Genomic DNA, 14727 nt, shown 5'->3' with positions numbered 1-14727 from the left:
CAGGTTTCCAGAGAAGATGAATGAGAATGAAATAAATTGATACAAAGTGATTTACCCCTGATATAAATGAAGCAGAGCAGTCTGTACTTCGTTTTTGGCTGCTTTAATGAATTTGTGTTTAATTTTTTTGCAGTGTCTTGGCTAGCTTCATCTGCGGCCTGTTCAACCTTTATGAAGATCTGTATTTCACATACCTCGAGATCAATCCATTAGGTAAGTGGTATTCGTGGGAGCCTATGTGCAGGACTTCCTGCTCATTTGTTCTAAAATATTGAAACTTGTATTTCAGCCTTCTCCATTTGGTGTAGTTCACAGCAATATTAAGTGGCATGTCCAAAAGTACAGAAGTGGATGTGATTTGTCTTGGAGCTGTTAGCTGAATGAATACAAAATGGGGACTGCTTGGAGGCAGTGTTCTCTGTTATCTAATTTCCTGGTGCGGGCAAAAAAAATTCCATTGAAAGGGATGTGAAGTCAGAACTGAAGCACATAAACACTGCTCTGTTGCAATATAAGACAACACCTGAGCTAGAGCCTGGTCCGTGACTATGGTCACAAGCTAATTCTTAAGAGAACTCTGTGTGTTTGGTAAATAGAACTAAATGACCAATGTGGAGAAATGGGAACAAAGAAACATAACATTTCATAATGATCTCTGTATGGGATGAAATTTTGAGTAAATCTGTAATGTGTACAAACCACAGCTAATCCTGATATATTTTTTTTAATGCAGTGGTGACTAAAGATGGTGTCTACATCCTTGACTTGGCTGCAAAGATTGATGCAACTGCTGACTACATCTGCAAAGTGAAATGGGGGGATGTGGAGTTTCCCCCTCCCTTTGGCAGGGAAGCCTACCCAGAGGCAAGTTACAGTCTGTCACAGCCCAAATCCCTCCCTTGTGGACTACAAGATTAATTCCCCACTGTATGTCCACGGCAGTGAGGTTTTCCTCTCTTGTAGGTTTTTGTTGCTGTGTTTCAAGTACCTTGGCATTGCTATCCATAAACAGAGCTTGTGCAAATTTGTGCTGTTACCATTGTAGTACTAGGACTTTCCATAACAGCACTCTGAACTGCAATTGCTTTCCATGTTTGCCAGGGTGTTATTTCATTTTTTTTGTTCATTTTTCTTTTTAAAAGGAGGCTTGCATTTAACTTCATTCATTTATGTGCCAAAGCTCTGTGCTTGTACAGTATTCCTTTATATGGTGCTCGCTTGTGTTGCTTCCCCATCAGCATCATTTCTGGTGGAGCAGCTTTTTGGCAGCCTCCTTGGGGCTGATGTTCCTGCAGTGCTCCAGTTACAGATCATGAGAGCAGAGTGACAGCTGTGTGCAAAATACGTGTGTGAGTGTGAATCCAGAGAGAATATTACTGTATCTGACACTAAAGTAAAAAGTTAAGATGTTAATACAACTGTTTGCCTGAAAAGTGATGACCAGAGATGCCTGCAGGCAAGCTTTGTTTGTTTTAATGCCCATTCCCTCGCAGAATTCCCTGGGTCTGCACAGCCAGTTGTATAAACACTGCTTCATGCACAGCTTCCCAGCAGCTTCAAAGACTGTTGGAATGACAGCGCTCTCCTTCATGGTTCTGTTGCTTACTTCAGGTGACTGTTCTGCTGCCTCCGAAAGGATTTCTGTCCTGACTTTTTCATTTCAATAATTATGATTATGCTTCAGTTGGAAATGGTTTTTGTAACATGGCCAGGAAATCCATTTAGCTATTTCTCTCCACGTAGCTTGCTGGATGCCAACACTTAACTCAATTTGCTCTTAAATGGATTAGTTGAGTTTTTGTCTCTCTGAATCATCCCCCTGCAAGTCACTGTGAACGTTATTATGTCAGTGTCTTTGAAAATTTTAATGAACTCCCAATAAAGTGCTTCACGACAGGCAAGCACGCTGTGATACAGGAACACCACGTTGAGCCAAATCACATCTCTTGGTGATTACGTTCTTGGCTGCAGCACAGCCAGAGAATGTAGCCTTGGGTGTGTTGATTTTAAATTTCCTCTGGTCGCAGTCTGCATACAAGGTCAGAGCAAGACTTTTCAGTTCAGAGGCACTTGATTCTGTGACTGTGATACATTGAACCATAAAACCTGGGAGCTGCTAAGGGCTGGCTGAGCCATGGAGGAAAAGACGGCTGCTCTGTCATTTGAAAGTTTGATGACATGGAAATGCCAGTGCCATGCAGCGTAGTGAAACACGCAGCAGTCAGCCCCATTTCCAGAGTTCTTCACGTGCAAAAAGAAAAACACTGCTTCTGGATGTGCAATCTACAAATGAAGTAATGTCACAAGTGACTGCTGTACATGAACTGCATTTCACTTGGGACAAACAAGAGATAAGCCAGCAGGCCTTATAAAGACTACGTTTTCTTTACAGGGTAGGGCTTTCCAAGCAAGAATCAAAATCTGAGTGTGTGCTTAGGTTGATCGATCCTCTTTGAATTTCTTCCGGAGAAAGGTGCAAGCTGTCTGTATCAGTCCCATTTCAGTGTTCTGTCTTGGAGAACGTGTAACACAAACCACTCTTGGCCCCTGAGAGATGATGCTGTGTCTCCTTCCCTTACAAAAGCTGTGTTTGTGGTTCTGCTCTTTCCTCAGTTGTAGATGAGAGGAGATGTGGGAGCTCTGCATGCCCAGAAGTTGGGCCCAGCACCGCTAGTGCTTGGGTTTGAAAAAGAGCGTGCAGGCACTAGCCAAAGAAAGGCAGTAAGACCTTTAAATAATGTATGCTGTTCTGTCTGCAGGAAGCCTACATTGCTGATCTGGATGCTAAAAGTGGAGCCAGCTTGAAACTTACTATTCTCAACCCTAAAGGCAGGATCTGGACCATGGTGGCTGGTGGTGGTGCCTCTGTAGTTTACAGGTAACATGAACGAGGTTTTTGGAGGGGAGTGCAAAGAAAATAATGGATGCAACCCGTAGAAAGGGGAGACTTCTAAAGTGGTTTTTCCCATGCTGGGACTGCTTGGGACCTATTCAGAATGAAGCTTCTGTGCAGGTGTCTTCCCAGGATGTGGAATGCAGCGTCCTTCAGAAATGATAATTTATTTTGGGAGGCTGTGTTAAGGCTCCTTTTTCACATGGAAAGAAACAAGCTGGCTGGAAGCTGTTGATGTTCACGTGGTTGCTGTGGTGGTTCCTATCATATGTGTAGGAAGCATAACAAGATTAGTCATGCCTGGCACAAGAGGAGAGCAGCTTTGTTCTCAGCAGATAGCTTCACCTCTCTGAGTTGCCCTTTCCCAGGAATTCGGAATGTTTTAAGACCTTTAGAGTGACTTGAAAATCATAACTAATCCTTTTGTTTTTTAATAGTGACACCATTTGTGACCTGGGAGGTGTAAATGAACTGGCTAACTATGGGGAATACTCAGGAGCCCCAAGCGAGCAACAGACCTATGACTATGCTAAGACTATTCTCTCCCTCATGACACGAGAGAAGCACCCTGAAGGTAAGAAAGTCACTGGGACTGGAAAAATTGTAATGAACTAGTCAGGAAGGGTGTATGGCTCCAGGCTGCTCAGCTGTGAAGCTGCATCTGGGGGAAAAACTGAACAAAGCTGGATGGTTACTATGCTTAGAGCTGCCTGGGAGAGCTTCTTAATGTACTGCTGCCTTCTGGGTCAGATAGTGATGGATTTCTGTCAGCTCTTGCTTCAGAGACAGGGTTTGTATTTTTCCACGTAGCAAAGAGCACAAGTGTGGCTCGAGATTCTTATCAGAAAACTTCCTGCTTGGTACAAAACTCTTATCTTCTTCCAGGTTCTGCTAAACATAACTTACTGCAAGCTGTTAGCCTGAACCACAGCGTTGTTTCATTTCGTCCTGCCACTACCTCACGATCTTAGAGCAAGTACTCTGTGTTCTTAAAACAGATTATTTATGCTTGTTTCTTCCCTCAGGTAAAATTCTGATCATTGGAGGCAGCATTGCTAACTTCACTAATGTCGCAGCCACTTTTAAGGTAGGTGACTATTCAAAAGTAGCTGCAGATGCCCCCAGTCAGCAACCCCAAGCTGTTCTCTCCAGGTCGGTGTAGTGCTGACGGTGCATCTCGTCTAGCAGTTGTTGAGATGATGGGGAGGACACGGTAAACACTAGGCTACCCAGCTCACCTGTACCGTATGTTTGTTGTTTTTGTTTCCTTCAGGGCATCGTGAGAGCAATTAAGGATTACCAAGGCCCTCTGAAAGAGCACGAGGTGAGGATCTTTGTGCGAAGAGGAGGCCCGAACTACCAGGAAGGATTGCGTGTCATGGGAGAAGTGGGTAAGGACCATCTGTTTCCTTCAGTTTGGTTCTTGCCTCGTATCTTCCACCTGCTTCCTGCTTTCTGCTGAGCCTTTTCAAGGTTAAATACTTTGCTTTGGCAGAAGCTGGTCTTGTTCCTTCCCCTCTGCCCCCAGCGCTGACTGTTCTTGTGTGCACGTGCAGGAAAGACGACTGGGATCCCCATCCATGTCTTTGGCACGGAGACTCACATGACTGCAATTGTGGGGATGGCGCTCGGCCATCGGCCTATCCCTAACCAACCGCCTGCCGCAGCCCACACTGCCAACTTCCTCCTCAATGCCAGCGGCAGCCCTTCGGTGAGTTCCTCCACCCCCTCTGTGAAAGGGAGCGCTGGTGAGAAGCCTCCTGAGGGCAGCTTTCCCCTGCCTGAACAGGTCAGAGCAGACCTTAGCCACTGTCGTACCTGTACAGTTCAAAGCTGGAGGAAAAGTAGTGACTGCCTGCACAGTTTACCGCGGGGGGCCCTCCTGTTACCCACCTCACTCGTGCAGAAAACACGACCCTTCAACACAAATGTGACTCTTGCACCTACTGGGAACTTGGTCATTTAGTTTTCCTTCTCTCGAGCGAAGTATTTCTATCACTAAATCGTTCTTCTTTGGAGAGTAGCATAGCCAAAATGACCATCTCCTTTTACATGTCCCAGAAGTGGATATTGGGAAGCCTGCTCTGGCGTGCCGTTCCTTACTGACTTGGCTTCTGAATCTTTCAGACTCCAGCACCAAGCAGAACGGCTTCTTTCTCCGAGTCCAAGCCAGATGATATTGCTCCAGCCAAGAAGGCAAAGCCAACAGCACCTCTCGGTAAGTCCAGCGGGGGTTGCTAGCAGTTCACTTCTGCTCCAGGTTGTACTCAAAAGAGAGAATGTGGACTTGATTAATGCTTTGTCTGGATATAAAGAGAAGTAATTTTGTGGTATCCATCTACCTTTTGTTCTGAATTGAATTAAGTGCTTTTAGAATGTGTCCCTTGGTGTGCTGTTAGCTCGTACACGAGGTGAGTCAAAGCTACCTTGATCTGTGACGTTCCTTTCAAGGGAACACCACAATTTGAGAACTGCAGCTTTACTGTGTCCCCATACACGAGGCCAGCAGACAACAGGTTAGAGTCTCCGTGCTGTGGCTGCTGATCTGAGGCCTGCTTTCCATTTCAGTAACTGTGGGGTTTTCCCATGGGATGCTGTTGGAACAGTGTAGGTATGCAGAAAGTCCTTCCTGGTACAGTCTGCAGCTTCCTGGATGAACCATCTACAAACGGTGCCAGAAACCTTCCTGGTTCAGTAGGAGCTGTGATGTAGTCCTCAAACATTTAGGGTCTGAGGTTGCTCTGTGTATGTGTGGTGGTGGGGTTTCTTTGTTTTTGTTTGTTAGTTTTTGTTTTTTATTTAAGTTTGTAGGAAGCTTCTTTAGCATGGTGATATGCTTGAGCTTTGGTGGCCTTTTGGTTGTGTTTGTTGGAAGCCTTACTGGGTAAGAGCATGCTGTATGGGAGGAAAACAACAGCAGAACTGGGCAAGGAAAGGATGTGATACCATTCTGGTCCTGCTCCCTCAAATGCGAGGAGATACGGATCTCATTGTCAACAATACGGCATGATGGCCATAGGATTCATGTCCGATGCTGGTGAAACCCAACACCAAAAACACACTGCTCTGTTGATCGTTGTGCACAGATTTTTGCATGAGCAGTGCTTCAAAAATACGTAGAAAATATGTTAGCCACAGAGCTTGCAGTGGGGGAGAACAATCTCCTGAACATGTAATGTTTGCGCTGGATTAAGCAAAAGGTTTCTAGATGGCAAAAATCCAAAATTTGACTTGGAGACAAAGAACAGTGGAGAGTGCTTCAGTCTGCTTGTGTGTTGTTGTTTTTTTAACAAAAGCAAAATCCAAAAAGCCCTGAGTGCTGTGGGGAGGAGGGAAGCCCTCTCACAGGTGCCCCTGTAGGCTGTCAGGATGACAGCAGCCAACTGTGTCATATTGTTGCATGAGTGATTCTCTCTTCAACAGATTCAATCCCAGCTTCAAGACCTGGTCCAGGTAGGACTCGTGTGACTAGCTGAATGTGTCTGGCCTTGCTGGCAGCTGACTTTTTTAGTTTTCGTTTTTTGTTGCTGTTTTTTCTCTCCAAAAGATTGCAGTGTTGTCTGGTCCTTCCCTTCCCTCCTGCCAGCATACTTAGCTAGCGCCACGTGAACTTTTCAGCAGTTTTTGAAGTGCAGATCGCATACAACTTTGCACAAAAACTTATTACTTCCAGGGGGGGAAGAACAGGTCTCAAACTTCATTTTCCCTTCCCTCCCCTCCCACAACCACTGGGGAGAAAAACAGACCTAGCAAGCTGTGAAAAGCTCTGTGCTCTTCACTTTCAGAAAGGAGTAATCATTAACTATTCCTAATAACTGGCCTTTTGTTTTAAAAGGAAACAAAATAATGTAGGTGCCCTGCTTATGAGCCTTGAAGGGCACAGAAAAGTTGCTGAGTGAAGTAAATGTTGCCTTATCGGTTCAGCAAACCATTGAAGCTTGTTGTGTGCTCGGTGGAGTGACAAGAACTTTAAACATTTTCTTGAGCTCAGTGCTAAGTGAGAATAAGCTGCTGAGCTGCAGTCAAAGTGAAGTTTCAAGCTGTTTTCTCCATCATAAGAGGGACAACAGCAGAAGGGGACTCTCCTTCTTCCTTGTGTGGCTTCAGATGAATAGCATCACCTTCCTGGGCCCTATGAATAATAATATTCCTTGCAGGCACCTGCAAGATGATAAATTGAAAGGGCTTTTTAGGGTAGGCAGCTTCCTAAGTACAAGTCACGTGGCAGTGCATCTAAACTGTAAACATGTAGTGCTGGAGAGAACAGTGACCGATTTAATGCTCAAGCCAGGCAGAATAGGATCTTGTCTAATCCCTAATGCTATCTACCTTTGATTCTCAAAGCCAACAAGAAATCAGCTGTAGACTGACTGGGATCAGCTCAGGGTTAAGAGTTTTAAAATGAACTGTCTGGAGTCAAAGGGAGGAACTCAACATTTTGCTGTGACAAGTGGTGTAAATGTATTTGAAGCCAATAGTCCATCTCACTAGCTGAACTGTTGCCCTTCCTGTGACTCTGTCCCTCAAAGCCAAAGTTTTGGGCCGCATATAAATGCTTGGAGCCATCCAAGGAGGCTTGTGTTGGATTCTGATAATCAAAAAGAACTGAAAACAAAAGCTGAGTAACATAGAGCTCCTCTGCTCTCAGTCTCCTTCGTTTTCTGCTTTTTGTTTTTATTTCCTATCATCGTACTGTGGCGCCCTGTCAAACGTAGGAGGAAAGCCTCCTGTGGTTCTCCCAGATTGTAGGCTGTTGCAATAAAACAAAATTCAAAGTTCCCTTCCTCTTCGGCATTGCAGAATAAATCCATCTGGGAGGGATGTGAGCAGCCCACGTGAGGAGAGGAGGAGGCTGTTTTCACTCCTCATCTCTCCCGTCTTACACCAGCTCCCACCCTGTGATTAAGCACTTGCCCGTTTCGTGAAACCCAAAACCTGGCTACTGTGTTCAGAATCCTGGGAAGAGGGGGATGCTGCTCCATCTGCAGCTTCTTCCTTAATCTGGGGAGCGTGGCTACTACATCCTGCAGCTCAGCTGTTGGGTTTAGTTCAGAGGGAGGGGGAATAAGCGTATCTGGGAGGCTTTAGGCAGACATTTAGCAAAGTTTTATCTTGCACAGATGTACATTTTGGGTGTGTTGTTTTGTTTTTTCTTCCCCTCGCCCCTCTCTCTGAGCAGGTAAAGCTACAACCCTCTTCAGCCGTCACACCAAAGCTATCATTTGGGGGATGCAGACACGGGCCGTGCAAGGGATGCTGGACTTTGATTACATTTGCTCCCGGGATGAGCCGTCAGTAGCTGCCATGGTTTATCCATTCACGTAAGTAGCCCGTGTTAACCATGTCACTTCTGACTGCTTCCCTCAAATTCTCCTGTTAGCTTCTTCCTCTTCCAGCCTCTGTTCTGTAGCTCTAGTCCACATCTCTGCTTTTACGCCTTCTCCTACGCTCCCTTCCACCATCAGGCTGGCTTTGCAGACTGCTTCTTACCTCTCTCAACCATTGATTTCAGGCTGCTCTGTTGAAGTACGTGGCTAACGTTAAGCTGTTTCAGGTCCCACTTCATGCACTTTCCAGGGGTGTCCAAATTCTGTTCCTTCATCCCACGAGTGAGGAAGGCGTTACTAGTTGGGCTTTCTTGTAACAGCCGACTGACTTAGCAGAGGCACTAAGGACATGTGAGGTCTCTTCTACTCACCCACTGTTTGCTGCGTCCTTGTCTCTGACGTCTTGGTTTGTACCTGCTGACGCGGGTGTTTTCCCCTCCGAATATTAGCCAGAATCAGAGCAGCTCTGCTAATTAGACTAAGGCAGTCTGTTGTGTAGCCAAAAAACTATAAAAAGAAAAGAAATCCCCGTTCATCTGGTTCAGACTCTTCCTGTAGTAGCTGCAGGTTTTTTTAGCAGGCATGAAGTGTGCAGATCCTTCAGTGGGATACAGTTCTCTTGTGGTATTCACCCTCCTTGGCCCTATCCCCGCAGCTGATGAGGATGAGAGAGGTTATTACGTGTTTTAAATTGCCCTTGGGAGGAACCTCCAGAACATGGCTGTTGTGGAGACGTGGTGCACAAGCAGTTCTGTTGTCGTGCCTCGTGGCTGTGAGGCGGGGGTCTTCCTGCGAAACAGGGCAAGCAGCGAGAAGGAAAGGAGCGGCTGGTTGGCCTTCTGGCGCAGTGAGATGGGAGCAGATGTACGGGTAGGAGGCTTGTTTCATTTCCGTGGTATTTACAGACATCCAAGATAGCTGATGTCTAATCAACCTCTGTCCTGCAGAGAATTGTGCCTCTCTTGTGCGTTAAGTACCTTGTGCTGTTAGTCCGTAGTGCTGCAATTATCATCAGGGCTGTAATACCTTCTCAGCAAGTGCAGACCTCAGGGTACTAAAACTGACTGCAGGCATAGCCACATCCGTAGCTGAGTGGCAACCCCTTGCAGCATCACAGTTGTTCAATGAGGAAAAAGCCACTGGGATAAAAAGCTTAAGGCTATCTATTAATAATCTATTTCTGCTTGACCTTTTTGAGGAAGTCAGGCTGACAAAACCTGAAATGTTCCGGTACAAATGTAACGGTATGGAAACACAGCCAATATCTCTGGACTCCTAAATGGCTGAGTAATAGACTTCAAATTTCAGAGAGTCAACCATACACAAAGACCATACACAGAAGACAACACCTACACTGAGACTTTCCTAGGTGCACCTCCTTCGGTGTGTGGGGCAGGGTGGGCACAGTTTCACTGTAGCAGAATTGGAAAGTTGACTGGCCCACACATTGTTACCCTGGCTGTTCGCCACAGGTACTGGTTTCCTGTTTTCCCCCAGTGCAGTATTTGTTCCAGTCCAGTAACGCAGCTTTGCATGCATCTCATTCATTACTCTTTCTGTGCCTCATTCTGTCTTCCAGCTTGGAGTAGAATTGAGGCTCTGGTAACTTCACTGTGGGAGAGCTTATTCATCTTGCTGGATGCCTCTGTCCCCATTAGCCCGTCTCCTTCCATATGCTGCTCTGTTCTATACTCTGAAGAACCTTCTGCTGTTAGTATGGTCCCTCCCCATGTACGCTCACTTGCTAGTGAGTGTCTCACAGTCAGTCTTGGTGTCTGAGAATTGGGGTTTGCAAACTCCTCTATCTGCATGCATTGTATCCCTCTGTCTTTGCAGTAACCTTAAAAGTCAGGCCATCTTCATCTTCTCCTTTGTAGTGGTGACCACAGGCAGAAGTTCTATTGGGGCCACAAAGAAATCCTCATCCCAGTCTACAAGAACATGTCTGATGCCATGAGGAAGCACCCAGAGGTGGATGTTCTCATCAACTTCGCATCCCTGCGCTCTGCTTATGACAGCACTGTTGAAACGATGAATTATCCACAGGTGAGTAAGGGATCTAGAAGAAGCTCAAGAAAAGAAGGAAGATCTTGTAAACATTGTACCAGTGCTTCTGGTGCAGGGTACTGGTGTTTATTAAGCTATGATGGTATTAGGAAATAGTCTTGGTCGGATAAATACCTCAGTCCTAACTCCTTGTAGACTTTAAGGAGGATGCTGGAGTTGTATAGAAGTCTGATGCTGGACTTGCGTTTTATAAGAGGAGCTTGGCACCTCTGTGTTTGTTAACAATGATTACTTTGGGTTGGTTAAAATACAGTGCTGCTCCCTAATCTGCGAGGCAGAGAAAAATTATCTCAGCAGCTCATTGGGACTGCGGAGAAGACTATAGTAGATTGCGGATCTATGCACTGGGCTTTTCTGTCTAATAACTGCTTAGTGGCCAGGCAGGGAGCAGCATGCTCATGCCCTGTGAGCAGCTGCCTCACTCCTGCGTCCTGCAGAGTTGGTTAGGATGGCAACGTTGGGGCACTAATGGCTCTCTTTATCTTGGTGCAGATCCGCACAATTGCCATTATTGCTGAGGGCATTCCAGAGGCACTGACACGCAAACTGATCAAGGCAGCAGATAAAAAAGGAGTCACTATCATTGGGCCTGCAACTGTAAGTACCGATGACCTTTTACTCCCCTTGTTCATCTGTCTTAATCTTCAGATCAGCTTTCTCTGAAGGATAAAGTATGTCCTACAATACATCTTGTCTGTAGTCATCTAAAGTGCACGTTAGCTGACCATTATAAGGTCACATTTGTCTTCCCTTGTTTTATAAATACTGACAGAAGGTTGTTTTACCCAAATATTCCCAAGTCTCATGCCTGTTTTACAGGGCTTTACATCTTTCTCTAATTTTCTTGTAGGTTGGTGGGATCAAACCAGGTTGCTTCAAAATAGGCAACACGGGAGGCATGCTGGATAATATTTTAGCATCAAAACTGTATCGTCCTGGCAGCGTGGCTTATGTTTCAAGGTCCGGAGGAATGTCTAATGAGCTCAACAACATAATTTCCCGCACCACTGATGGGGTCTACGAAGGGGTGGCCATTGGAGGAGACAGGTAGGAGTCCATCTTCAACAGACAAACCATTTTTTAAGTCAGCAGAAGAAAATTCCTGAATCGTTAGTCGTGTGGGAGTGAAGGGCAGGCTGGCTGTTCACTTGTCTGAAAGAAAAGCTTATGAATCAAACTCAACTTCTGTCGTTCTTCCTGTGTTCTACCCAGGTATCCTGGTTCAACTTTTATGGATCATGTCTTGCGCTATCAGGATACCCCAGGAGTGAAAATGATTGTGGTGCTTGGAGAGGTGAGTGAGACCATCTCACTCCTATCTGAGAAAGACCCAACTGCTCAGTTCCGGGAGCATCTGACCTAGCAGCTGAAATACTAAATAACCACCACAATTAAGTGGCAGCTACTTAATATTATATATAATATATATTATATACTTAATATACTTGAGATACGCCAATGTACTGTTCTAAAATATCTGAATTTTTATTTTGTGCTCCTTTAATGAGAAGGAATTGAAAGTTTCCAAAACAAATATAGTCTTCCCCATTTTAAAGAAGAGAATTTCTTCTCAGACTGAATCCATTACTCAACGAAAAAAGACAAAAAGTTTTTATGTGCATCTCAGAGCTGGTTTCTATGAAAGTGCGAAGTTGTTTGTTTGTTTTGAACCAACTCATCTCTCTTTCTCTCCACAGATTGGAGGCACAGAAGAATACAAGATCTGCAGGGGTGTTAAAGAAGGCCGTATCACCAAGCCAGTGGTGTGCTGGTGTATTGGTACCTGTGCCACCATGTTCTCTTCAGAGGTATGCACAAAAGTGGTGGCAAATGCATAAGATAGATGAATATCTGTGGCAGAGGGAAAAAGGGCAGCTTCTCCCACTGCACCTAAACTGGAACAACTTCATGTGCAGAAGTTATTAAGCATCTGTGATAAAAACTTACTGTGCTTCTGTAGCTTGCCACTGGAGGTTTCCAGAGGATTCCACTTACATGTAAAGGGAGCCCACAGATCCTAGGTAATGCAACAGATTTTAATAGTAGCCAGCTTCTGGAGTAGGAAGGAGAAAGATACACGTTAAGCAGCTTTGGAAAGTGGAGTAAAGTTAGAGAAGCAGAACTTGATGGAAGAGCCTGCAGTGATTCCAGAGCAGAAAATTCTCTGTGTATTGCTGTTTTGACTGCAGTTGCAGCCAAGAGTTCTGTTAGCCCAAATAAGAAGGCAGATTGTACAATCTTTGGTATTCCCGTGACCAGTTCCCTGTGCAGTTCTGTACTCTGTTTTACTCTCTGCACGTAAACAACTTGTATTCCTTACTGCTATCGCTTCTTTTGTTTGTAGGTACAGTTTGGCCATGCAGGAGCTTGTGCTAACCAGGCTTCTGAAACTGCTGTTGCAAAGAATCAAGCTTTGAAGGAAGCCGGTGTGTTTGTTCCCCGGAGTTTTGATGAGCTGGGAGAGGTCATTCAGTAAGTCACACTAACAGGGCACCTTGTGCAGGGACAAAACTAGTTAGGGTACTGACTCTTAACTGATATGGGGATGTATTTCTGCTTAAGGAAAGCTGCCTCGGTTCATTCTGGGTTTTTAAGGTCTAGACTAAGACCACCTCACTTGTCTCTCAAAAGGATTTAATAAATGGATTCTCTCCCTAGGTCTGTCTATCAGGATCTTGTAGCCAAAAGAGTGATCGAGCCAGCTGAGGAAGTGCCTCCTCCAACTGTTCCAATGGATTATTCCTGGGCAAGGGTGAGCTATGCCCCTTTACCTGATTCTTGGTTCCACAGATGCCAGACAGGACGTTTGCTATGATTCCGGATGCTTAAGATGATAACGGTGTGGTGTTTGGGTTATATCTCAGGCTTTGTAGTGTTATCAGTGAGCTCACTGGCTATGCTGGTTCGAAGCTCTAGAAGCTGCCTTGAGGGCAAGTTTAAGGCTTTGTTTTTGGTCTCCTGCTGCCTCTTGCTTCTAAAGGGGATTATTTAAAATCCCATCTTTATGTTGTGATTTCAGGAACTGGGTCTGATCCGCAAGCCGGCTTCCTTTATGACGAGTATCTGTGATGAGAGAGGTCAGGAACTGATTTACGCTGGGATGCCAATAACTGAGGTCTTCAAAGAAGAGATGGGGATTGGAGGGGTTCTGGGCCTGCTCTGGTTTCAGAAGAGGTGAGGCAGCTTTTGTGAAAGTCCCCAGACTCTTTAGCTTGAAGTTTTGCTCATTTATTAGTAGACTGTTAGGCACAAAAGTAAGGCAGGATTCCTTTGTGAGTGTAGATTCGTTGGAAGTGCTATCTCTAGCCTCTCCTCAGAGGCCACAGTCAGCATCTTCATACACTGTGTTTCAGTTTTGGGGTGAAATTTTCCACCAGTTTTGTGGTGCACCGAGGAGACTTCTCCATTTTAGTCCTGTTTCACATTCTTTGACTGCTTGCTCATTATAGTTGCCATTTCAGCCCTGGAGAGAGCTGGGGAGTCTGCAAATGTTCAGTAGCCAGCCTACAGGGAACCTTCTGAATGACAGAAGTTCTTGCTGGTGTCATTAGAGGCACTCCTGGCACTAGCTGAAATGCCTAACTCAACAGAACTGCAACCCAGCGTTGCTCAGGGCCCTCCTTGAGGGGACTCTCAGAACTTACTGATCAGCCAGTTGCGTGTGTGCAGGCTCAGCCTACCAAACTGACCCTCAGTTCTAAGCTAAATAGCTAAGTGGAAACTGAATAAAATCTACTGATCTCTGAAAAGGCAAAGATAGTAGGGTGCACTGATGGCACTGTGACCTTACAGCTCCCTCTCTGTTCTACTACTTTCATGCAGGCACCTAAAACACAACTTACTGTCCACTCTAAAACCAAGTGTCTCGTGTTTTCTTTACAATAAATGACCTGGGTCTCTCTCTTGCTCAGGCTACCAAAGTACGCCTGCCAGTTCATTGAGATGTGTTTGATGGTAACGGCAGATCACGGGCCTGCTGTATCTGGTGCCCACAACACTATTGTCTGTGCAAGAGCTGGAAAAGATCTCGTCTCAAGTCTCACTTCAGGCCTTCTCACTATTGTAAGTACCTAATATCTGGAAGATTTGCCACGCGTTACTCAGTCCAGGTTTTGGTACTAGTAAGCTAGAATTTGGAACAGCTACAGAGCCATGGTCTAGCTTGTGTCTGTTCACTCATACTTTGAATTTCCGTTGAATTCCACACTAAAACCTTGATTAAAGTGAAAAGCTACTGGAAGAGACAGTTCAACTTCTGTGCTGTAGGTTTAAAATCTAGTCCTTTAAAAATTTTTTCTAGTAAGCAAGACTATTTTAGTATCTCATGTTTGTGTCTACGAATATTCTGTAGAAGCTTAATTGCTGTCAAAACTAAAACTGTCAGTTTTGGAGGAGACTAGGCAACCATACAGGGACAAGTAATAGTCTGAATAAAATGGG

At 45.2% G+C, this 14727-nt stretch overlaps 1 protein-coding gene across 8 annotated transcripts in view; it reads left to right on the top strand.

Moving 5' to 3' along the window:
* The window catches only part of ACLY (ATP citrate lyase), a 31663-nt gene that overhangs the window by 14399 nt on the left and 2537 nt on the right, over positions 1 to 14727 (top strand). For 3 of the 8 annotated variants that reach the window (XM_080565222.1, XM_080565220.1, XM_080565221.1), the window contains exons 6-24: positions 134 to 213; positions 734 to 864; positions 2760 to 2878; positions 3331 to 3467; positions 3919 to 3980; positions 4167 to 4284; positions 4450 to 4604; positions 5021 to 5111; positions 6317 to 6346; positions 8073 to 8214; positions 10098 to 10266; positions 10780 to 10884; positions 11138 to 11334; positions 11500 to 11581; positions 11985 to 12095; positions 12632 to 12759; positions 12946 to 13039; positions 13307 to 13461; positions 14199 to 14349. In XM_080565222.1, the coding sequence (XP_080421348.1) occupies positions 134 to 213; positions 734 to 864; positions 2760 to 2878; positions 3331 to 3467; positions 3919 to 3980; positions 4167 to 4284; positions 4450 to 4604; positions 5021 to 5111; positions 6317 to 6346; positions 8073 to 8214; positions 10098 to 10266; positions 10780 to 10884; positions 11138 to 11334; positions 11500 to 11581; positions 11985 to 12095; positions 12632 to 12759; positions 12946 to 13039; positions 13307 to 13461; positions 14199 to 14349 (2257 nt within the window). Of the gene's footprint in view, positions 1 to 133; positions 214 to 733; positions 869 to 2759; positions 2879 to 3330; positions 3468 to 3918; positions 3981 to 4166; positions 4285 to 4449; positions 4605 to 5020; positions 5112 to 6316; positions 6347 to 8072; positions 8215 to 10097; positions 10267 to 10779; positions 10885 to 11137; positions 11335 to 11499; positions 11582 to 11984; positions 12096 to 12631; positions 12760 to 12945; positions 13040 to 13306; positions 13462 to 14198; positions 14350 to 14727 lie in introns of all 8 variants that reach the window. The other 5 variants (XM_080565226.1, XM_080565224.1, XM_080565225.1 and 2 more) reach the window with 3 other exon arrangements.

This window comes from Anser brachyrhynchus, assembly GCF_964034855.1.
Source record: "Anser brachyrhynchus genome assembly, chromosome: 22".
NCBI classification, from domain to species: domain Eukaryota; kingdom Metazoa; phylum Chordata; class Aves; order Anseriformes; family Anatidae; genus Anser; species Anser brachyrhynchus.
Note: the sequence above shows the minus strand (reverse complement) of the source record. Positions and strands in the feature narration are given on the sequence as shown.